General features: G+C 53.9%; 1 protein-coding gene across 1 annotated transcript; it reads left to right on the top strand.

The window, feature by feature from the left end:
- The first annotated feature begins 1,523 nt into the window (after positions 1 to 1,523).
- On the top strand, positions 1,524 to 5,086 carry KLK4 (kallikrein related peptidase 4). The gene is given in 8 exon segments (XM_057533666.1): positions 1,524 to 1,584; positions 2,911 to 3,049; positions 3,051 to 3,071; positions 3,495 to 3,664; positions 3,667 to 3,744; positions 3,831 to 3,967; positions 4,589 to 4,607; positions 4,610 to 5,086. Coding segments are annotated over 8 exon segments (756 nt in total). The 3' UTR covers positions 4,741 to 5,086.
- Positions 5,087 to 9,652: the final 4,566 nt, after the last annotated feature.

The following is a 9,652-nucleotide window of genomic DNA, read 5'->3' as shown; positions in this document are numbered from 1 at the left end:
AGTTCCTCCAACTTCTCTCTTTTTCCTGCAAAGCTCACTGCCTCTCAGCCTCAAAGTCGACTCCTCTGAGACTCCCCGACCACCCCCTCATCTGCAGTCACCCCACCCAATCCCGGTCACTCTCTAGTATCACCCACGTTCTCTGCACACACATTACTACCAGATATTTGCTTGTCCCTGTAGTTTTTCTGTTCGTCATTCTCCCCCGCTGGGACGTGAGCCCCAGCAGCACCGGAATTTGCTTGTCCCTTCCCGCATCTCAAGTGCGGACAGCAGAGCGTGACAGGAGCTCTTTGTTGAGCCAACACTTCACCCTGCGCCCACTGCCTGGGCGCCTAGGACACTCCTGGCACCTTGTCCGGGCGTTTCCCCTGCATTATCTCTTTGGATGCATTTTGGGAGAGAGGGAAAATGGTTACCCCGATTTTACAGATGGGAAAACGGAGGCTCCCAGGGGTGCAGTCACCGGCCCAAGGTTCCAAAGGTAGAACGTAATGCTGGGGATTTGAATCCGGGAAGTTTTGCTGGGGAAGCACAGCCGGGAGAGAGAGGAAGGGAGGGAGGATGAGAGAGATTTAATGAGAGAGAGAATAAGAGAAAAAGAAAATGAGAGATAGAATGTGTGTGTGTGTGTGTGAGAGAGAGAGAGAGAGAGAGAGAAGAAACCTGACAGAGAACCAAGAAAGAAGGGCGGAGTGAGGCCAGGGTCTCCCAGCCCCTCTGACTCCCTGACCGCAGCCGGGCACAAGGCAGCCTGAGAGCGCTGAGCTGGAAGCTGGGAGCACCTGACCCCAGGAATGTGTCCCTGGGGGGCAGGCCGGCCCAGCTGGGGATGCTTATAAGCCCCACCGGGGCCCCTGTCGGAAGTAGCAGGCAGGAGCTCAGCCCAAAGCAGGATCCGGGAGCCCAGAGACAGCCAGGTGAGTGGCCCCCAGGTCCCCACTCACCGCCCCCTAAGAGCATGCAGTCTTTGTGACCCACTGTCTCTACAGCTCCGTGTCCCTGTGATGCCCAGCACCCGGACCTTGTGTCTCCAGATCTCTTCTCCAAACAGGTCTCTAGTTAGGAGTGTCTCTCCAGTTCTCTCTCTGTCTCCCCCGGTCTCTCTATTTCCCTGAATCTCTCTCTCCCTGACTCTGCCTCTCAGTCTGTCTCTGATGATCTCGCTTACGTGCTCCTTCTTCCCTCCATCCTTGAGAGTCCAGTCTCCTCCATCCGCCTACCTCGCCCAGTTTATAGATGGAGAGACACCTTCTCCATCCCTTCCTCTCCACCTAGTTCTCTCTCTCTCTCTCTTTCCACTTCACTCTCCCTCTCTCTTTTTCTCTCTCAGCCTCTAATTCTCTCTAGGCTGTGGGTCTCTGGGCCATGATCTCAGACATGGCATGTGTATGTCGGGGGAGGGGTGGTATAGGTCCTTGTTTACCCAATAATATCCCGGGAGGGCAGGAATGGAGAAAGAAAGAGACAGATGCAGGGCCCCCAGACTCACCTGAGACTGACCTTCATGCAGGTGCTGAAGGATGACCATGGCAGGAAACCCCTGGGGCTGGTTCCTGGGCCACCTCCTCTTCAGTGCCATAGGTATCTGTGTCTGTGTGCGTGTGTGTGTGGTGTGTGTGTGTGTGTGTGTGTGTGGTGTGTGACTGTCTGTGCCTGAGGCACAGCGTTTGTTACGGCGCAGGCATGACTCAGTGTCCTCCTGGATGTGCCTGAAGCTGCGTGGGTGACAGTACTGTGTGACCGTTGCTCTCCAGATGCACACTTGTGACTCCTTGTATCACAGGGAGTTTGCATGTGTGCTGCCTGTGTACTCGGTGTGTGTGGCTCTGCATGCCTCTGTGTGTGACATAGTACGACAGGGTGCGTGGTCGTGCCCGTGAGAGTCGGTGCGTGATTGGGTGAACAACTCTGACAGTCTGTGCCCCTGAATATCCTGCAGAGTAGCATTGCTGTGAGGACCTGGGGAGCCTGGGGTGCCGCTAAAAGGGAGACGGTGCTTCTGGGGGAGTCACCCATCGCTGGCAATCTGTGCCTGCTTCCTGGGTCTCCGATCCTTGGGCCCCCAGCCAGCCACATCACGGGACGGTGTGATAGGGTTTCTGTGTGAGCCGGCTTTTTGCTGCTATGGGGGAGGCTGAGCCAGGGAAGGAGAGACTCGGAGGGCCATAGAGTGTGGCACTGCCTCGAGTGTCTGGCTGTGTCGCCCTTGCTTCTGCCACCTTGTGTGAGGGGCTCTACTTGTGCTGGGAGGCTCGTAGCCCCAGTAGTGCACGAGCCTGTCGTGGCACGCGCGCGCGCGCGCGTGTGTGTGTGTGAGAGAGAGCGAGAGAGGTGACATGTGGGCCCCAGAGATCGATGTGACACACTTACAGCTGAAAATCTCCTCTTGACAAGTGACCCTACCTCCTATACTCTGATCTCCGCCTCTTGAATCCTAACCCACCCCAAGGAATCTGATCCGTGGAGTAAAAGGCCTGCACTGTGGTCCCGCCCCCTTCTCCTCACTCATTCTTGATTCCGCCCCTAAAAGCCTGACTGCCCTCAGGATCCCTGACTCCATCCCTGCGGTCCTGACCACACCGCCTGCACTGTGACCCCGCCCCCAAGTGGCCTAGTCCTGCCTCCTGAGTCTGTCCCCCAGCCCTGACCACGCCCCCCTGGACCGAGGTTCCCCCCACCCCCCTCCACCAAGCTCTCACAAGCCCTGGTTCCACCCTGAGCCCATCCTCCTGACCTCGGAAGCCCTGATCGAGCCCCTGCACCGTGGCCACGCCCTGCACCGTGGCCACGCCCCCAAGAGCCGAGACCACGCCCCCAGGAGTTAGTATCCAGCCTTCTGGGCCTTTTCCCCAGGCCTGACCTCGCCCCTGCACCGAGCCCCGCCCCCAGCCCTGACTCCGCCCTCAGGATCCCTCGCCTGGGGTGGCGGCAGCCGCATCATAAACGGCGAGGACTGCCACCCGCACTCGCAGCCTTGGCAGGCGGCACTGTTGTTGGAAAAGGAATTTTTCTGCGGGGGCGTCTTGGTGCATCCTCAATGGTGCTGTCAGCGCGCACTGTTTCCGGAAGTGAGTGCAGGGCGGGGCGGGGACGGGGGCGGGGCCTGGGGCCTGGGGAGGACCCGGATGTATGGTGAGCTGAGGGTGAGCGCTTAATAGGTTCAATCTCTGGGCACTAAAAGTGAAAACCAGTGTGAGGGAAGGCTCTGCGAGGGAGGCGGGAGCTATGTGTCGCTTTGGAAGGACTCAAGAGTCCTGGGTTGAAATCCCAGCTCAGCTGCTGAGTTACTAGGGACTTAAGGCAAGTTCTTGTCCCTGGATTATTGATCGTGCCTTAGGTTGGGTAGCTCTTAGCGCGGTGCTTAGCAAGGAAGATGGGGCTAGGGTAAGGGGCTGGAGGTGGGGTTGTGCTTGAAGGCGAGAATGGAGATAACGGTGTAGTAGCCACAAAGCTATTCCGTCCCCACCCCACCCCGACCCTGCGGCCCTCAGTTCCTGTACCATCGGGCTGGGCCTGCACAGTCTCGAGGACGACCAAGAGCCAGGCGGTCGGATGATGGCGGCTCACCTCTCCATCCAGCACCCCGAGTACAACAGACCATCTCTTGCCAACGACCTCATGCTCATCAAGTTGGAAGAACTGGTGCCCCAGTCTGACACCATCAGCACGTCAGCGTCGCCTCACAGTGCCCGACCGCTGGGGATTCTTGCCTCGTTTCCGGCTGGGGTCGGCTAGCGAATGGTGACCTCGGGAGTGTGGGTGTGTCCGGCCTCTCTGAGGGGTTCTCTGCCCAGCCAGAGAGGCTGATCCGATGCTCTGCGTCCCAGGCCGACTGCCCAAAGTGCTCCAATGCGTGAATATCTCAGTGGTGTCGGAGGAGATCTGCAGTGAACTCTACGCCCCCGTGTACCACCCCAGCATGTTCTGCGCTGGCGGAGGCCAGGACCGAAAGGACTCCTGCCATGTGAGAGATGGGAGAAGGGAAGAGGGGAGAAGATCCAGGGAGAGATGGAGAAGGGAGGGGACAGGGAACCGTGGTGAGAAACAGAGATATGGGGAGATAGTGTGACGAACGGGGAGAGAGACTGAAAGAGAGAAATCAACATGGGAATAAGGAGAAGCAAAGAAAGAGAGAAACAGAAATAGAGAAAGACAGATTCAGTAAGGCAGAAACACACATGCACACACGCACACCCAGAGAAAAACAGATACACAGACGCAGAGATGAAATGCCAAGTGAAATAGGAAAAAAAAAACAAAAATAAAATATACAAAGAGATGCAGAGAGGCACAGAGACTCCAGGAGTCGTTGAGACAGAGAAATAAGCTACAGGGGGAGTAAAAGAAGGAGGGACACAAACAGAGACAGAAAGTAACAAACCCAAGAGAATCTACCAGCTGTTAGGATGTAGAGGAGCAGAACTGGTGCGGTCAGGGCTCTAGAATGGAACGTTTAAGGAATACGTTGCTATCTTTTTTTCCCCCTCTCCTGCCATTGCTTCTCCTCATTTGGTTCCTTTCTGATCTCACATCTATCTCCATCTCTCTGTGTTTTGGATTCTCATTCTCTGTCTCTCCACAACAGGGTGACTCTGGGGGCCCCCTGTCTGCAACGGGTCCCTGCAGGGCCTTGTGTCCTTTGGACAATCCCTGTGTGACCAGCCCAACGTGCCAGGTGTCTACACCAACCTCTGCAAGTTCACAGACTGGATACAGAAAACCGTCCAGGCCAGTTAACTCCAGGGACTGGGACCCATGAAACTGAACCCCCAAATATAAGCTGCTGAAGGAATTCAGGAATCTGGGTTCCCAGTGCCTTCCTCCTTCAGACCCAAGAGTCTAGACCCCCTCCCCCATCCCCAGTAGTCCAGTTCTGCTAAGAATATCTTCCTGTACACAGTGCCCCCTAGTGGCACAATGTTGACCCCGCCTTACCATTAGTAGAGAACGTTGGTTTTTCACCGTCATTTGTCCCTTCCTCTAAGCCCAGAAGTAAAGTCTAAGAGAAGCACGGGCTCGGCTCAGACTCTCCTCTTTACTTCCGCTCCCATCCAAGGGATTCCAGCAAATAGCTTTCCCTCCTTGTGCCTCAGTTTCCCCATGACCAAAAAAAATTTTTTAATTTTTATTGGAGTATAGTTGATTTACAAATTTGTGTTAGTTTCTGCTTACAGCAAAGTGATTCAGTTATACGTAAACATATATCCACTCTTTTTAAAATTCTTTTCCCATACAGGTCATTACAGAGTATTGAGTAGAGTTCCCTGTGCTTTACAGTAGGCCGAAATGTTTTATAATTTGACAAGATTGAGAGTTACCTGGGTGCATGCATTTGGGACTCGATGTCAAACTCTCAAGCTGGGGCCTCACATATCTGTTTTCTCTCCCTGGGCCTCAGTTTCCCCATTTGTAAAACGGGGGTCTTGATAAAGGGGTTTCAGAGAGAGATGCCAAAACTGAGAGATGGAGAGCCCTTGCTTCGGCAAGTCCTGATCTACTGCTGCCTGACTGTGTCCTCTGAGAAAGACCCCCACAACCACTCCTCCCCAGCATTCTGGGAAAACAGGACTGATAATGGCCTGGGATTACTTGGCACTGATTAAGTGCCAGGCACGAATTTCAGGCACTGATGCCTCAAAACACTCCTACGAGGCAGAAACAATTATTATTCTCATCTTACAGATGAGGAAACGGAGACACAGGAAGGCCAAGTGGCTTGCCTAAAGACACACAACATTATGTGTTGGAGGCAGGATTCGAACCTGGCTGCCCGGAGCCAGAGTCCGCGTCTGAATCACGTCCTGTGTTAACCCGTCTTTCACGCACCGGCCTAATTTTGATTTACGCACCTGCTCTGTGCATATTACCTCGTCCAACCCCACCCATTTCCACTCCTCCCCCACTCTAAGACCCCATCACGGGTGCGCAGTGATAACCAGAGAGGTGATGTTTCACACCCAAGGAACCACAGGACTTCCTGGACCATTCTCTTGTCCCTCCCCCCAGACTTCTGCAGCCTGGATGAGCTTGAGCATCTCTCCTCCCCACTGTCTGCTCTCTCCTCCCCACCGTCTGCTCGTGCGTGTGGAATTGCTTACTGTGTGCTCTTAGCTCCTTACGCACTAACTCTTACTCCTTGCAAAATTCTGTGGTTTTATCTGATTATTATTAAATAAAATTATCTGATTTTAAGGATGAGAAACTGAAAGCACTTACCAGAATTTCCAAAACAGCAAGTAGTGGCGCAGGGGTCTGAGCCCAGGACCCTGAAACTCCACTTTTGACTGGTTCCATAATGAAGGGGGAGGGGGGGTTGTGGTGAGATGAAATTAGAGGAGGGCCGACACTACATGAGGAGTTCCCTGGGGCATCAAGAGTCCAGTCCCGGGCTTCCCTGGTGGCGCAGTGGTTAAGAACCTGCCTGCCAACGCAGGGGACACAAATTTGAGCCCTGGTCCGGGACGATCCCACATGCCGCGGAGCAACTAAGCCCATGAGCCACAACTACTGAAGCCTACACGCTTAGAGCCCGTGCTCCGCAACAAGAGAAGCCACCGCAGTGAGAAGCCCTCGCACGGCAACCAAGAGTAGCCCCCGCTCGCCGCAACTAGAGAAAGCCCGCGCGCAACAACGAAGACCCAATGCAGCCAAAAATAAAAAATTAAATAAATTTTAAAAGAAAAAAAAAAAAAGAGTCCAGTCCCCCTCCCAGGGTGGGCAGGATGCAGTGACTGTCTCCCTGGGGCAGGAGTTCCAGATGAGGCTTGTTCCCTCAGGGGGATCCAAAGGGGCTCGAACACCAGGCCGAAGGCATCTGTCCAGGGGTGATGGTGAGTCTCCATGGACGGGCTGTGAGCAGGGAAGGGGCAGGGTCAGCTCTGAGTGTATAGAGAGACCCCCTGAAGCCAACTGGTGATGGGCAGGAGGGGACAGACTGGAGGGTGGGAGGCCGCGGTGGAGGCTGGGGTGAGGGTCCAGGAATAGAGGGGAGCACCTGAGCCACACCGAGGGGACAGAGAAGCGGGACAGGGCTGGGCACCGCTGGGCTGTAGGGGATGAGGGGAGGGAAGGGGTGGAGACAGCACCCTCGGGGATCTGGCCACATGACTGAGTGGACAGTGGGGGCTGCCCCTGGGATGGGAAACACGGGAGGAAGGAGGAGGGGAGTTTGGGGAAAGAGAGAAACGTGTTAGGTCACAGTGAGTGAGAGGGATCTGGAGAGCCCGGGCCGGGGTGGGTGCCTCCCAGGAGCAGGTGCCTGCCCGAGGCTGGAATTCAGGGTCGGACGGAGAAGAACTGCTTGGTTGATGGCTGAACCATGGAGCTGATGAAGGAAAGACTCTAGGGAGTGTTCCCAGGAGGAGGAAGAGGGCAGGACGCAGGCCTTAGTGGAGGGGAAGGACGTCTGGGGAGTTGCCCAGGAGGACGTTGATCACCCAAGTCTAACTCGGCCAGAGTGGGCGGGCGGTGCGGGGGGGCGGGGGGGGGGGGCGTTGACATCACCGTGTCGGGGACGAGGCGAGGCGCGGCGCCCTCCCGCGGATCCTGCGCACAGGTCAGGTAAGAGCCTGGGCTGCGCTCTGGCCTGAGTTCAGAGTCCCATCTGCGTCACGGAGACGGTTACAGTACCCGCCTGTGTGGGCTAGTGGGAAGACCATGTGTGATCTCGATGGAAAGCGCTTAGCCTGGCGCCCGGGAATCATAATCGTTATGATTAACCCTCACCACCACCCAGCTCCAACAGGGGGAGGTGCCTGCAGGGGTGGAGATGAACAGACCAACTAGGTGTTCCCAAAGGCAGACTGGATTCTTCCCGCCCTCTGTCGTGACCTTTGCTGCGATGCCCCTCTCTGGGTCTCAGTCTCCTCTATATTAAGGAGGAGGGACTTCCCTGGCAGTCCTGGGGTTAAGACTCCGTGCTTCCAACGCAGGGGGCGCAGGTTCGATCCATGGTCAGGGAACTAAGATCCCACGTGCCAGCGCTGAGACCCCACATGCCGGCACAGCCAAAAAAAAAAAAAAAAGGAGGAAGCCATCCATAATAGCCATCTCACGGGGCTGTCAGAAGGATAAACGAGATAATGCAAGGCCAACACTGCATAAACAGAGACTGCTCAATTGAAGCTGTGGCCACTGTGAGTCCAAAGACTTTGAGCACGAATTTGTGGCAAAATGAAGGGACAAAGTAGTTCTAGAATAGCTTCTAGCTATTCTGGGGGTCCCAGAACATCTGAAGATGATAGGGTTCTAGAATGTCTAGAGATCTGTGGTTCTAGACGATTTTACCATCTTGCGTTCTAGAGCATCTGAGGACCTAGATTTCCAGAATATCTCAGGCCCTTCTAGTCTAGAATCTGAAAGTCTGGTATTCTAGAGCTTTTGAAGGTCTGTGGTTCTAGAATGACTGAGACCCTAGGATTCTGGAATAACTAAGGGTCTATGGTTCTGGAATGTCTGAAAGACATCTGGGGGCTTAGACACCATCATTCTCCCATATTATCTGTGTGGAAATCAAGGGTCAGGGACCCCTAAGCATTGGCCACTGATGTCCTTAACAGTCAGCCCCAATCATGCAACCCCTTCCTGTATATGTGATGGATTTCCAGAAACAGGGAGAAACTATGCTTATAATAGGTCCCATCTTTCACTGGGTGATCTGAGGTTAGTATCTCCTTCTACCTGTGCCTCCTCATTATTTAAACAAGGCACGATAGACTCTAGACAATTTCCCAGGACCCCCTATGGTACTGAGACACTGGAAAACAAATTTAAATTCCCAAAGCTTTGGGTCATCTTAATGATGATCTCCGGTCTCCAGAAAACAGAATCCAGATTTCAAGCCTCAGGATGCAGAATGAAGACTGCAAGATCCAGAATAAAGACTCTAGTCTCCCAGTCTCTAAAGTCATGCTCTAGAGTCAAGAGTCTAGGAATCTCAGAATCATGGAAGCCAGGCCCCTGTCTCCTAGTCCAGCCGCTTAAATACACAATGCAGTTTTTTGGGTTTTTGGGGGAGTTTTTTTTGGTTTTTGTTTTTTTGTTTGGCTGCACCAGGTCTTAGTTGCAGCAGGCGAACTCTTAGTTGAGGCATGCATGCAGGATCTAGTTCCCTGACCAGGGATCGAACCTAGGCCCCCTGCATTGGGAGCGCAGAGTCTTACCCACTGGACCACGAGGGAAGTTCCCACAATGCAGCTTTGAAACTCCATACTTCACATTCCAAAGTAAATCCATGAACCCTCAGAGTCTAGACCCAGACTCTAGAATCCAGGCCCCATAACTCAAAATCCAAAATCTATCATTCATATTCCAGGCCCCAAAACCTCAAGTCCTAGATTCCAAACATCAGACCCCAGATTCTTAGTCTGGACTCTAGATTCAGAGGCCCTGGATCTAGAATCCAAGACTGAGACCTGTCACTCAAAGGCCAGAGTCCAGGATCCAGATTCCAGACCCAAACTCCAGAAGTCACATTCCAAAATCCACTCCCGACTTCAGGTCATGAGTGCCCAATTCTAGGCCCCAAACTCAGAATTCAGAATTGGAGATCCAGAATCAAAGATGAAGAATCCAAGATCCAGAGTCCAAAATTGGGAGGTTCAGACTCCAAGATCCAGAATTGGGGATATATATCCAGAATGCAAGATCC

Source organism: Balaenoptera acutorostrata, chromosome 19 (genome assembly GCF_949987535.1).
Source record: "Balaenoptera acutorostrata chromosome 19, mBalAcu1.1, whole genome shotgun sequence".
Taxonomy (NCBI): Eukaryota; Metazoa; Chordata; class Mammalia; order Artiodactyla; family Balaenopteridae; genus Balaenoptera; species Balaenoptera acutorostrata.
Note: the sequence above shows the minus strand (reverse complement) of the source record. Positions and strands in the feature narration are given on the sequence as shown.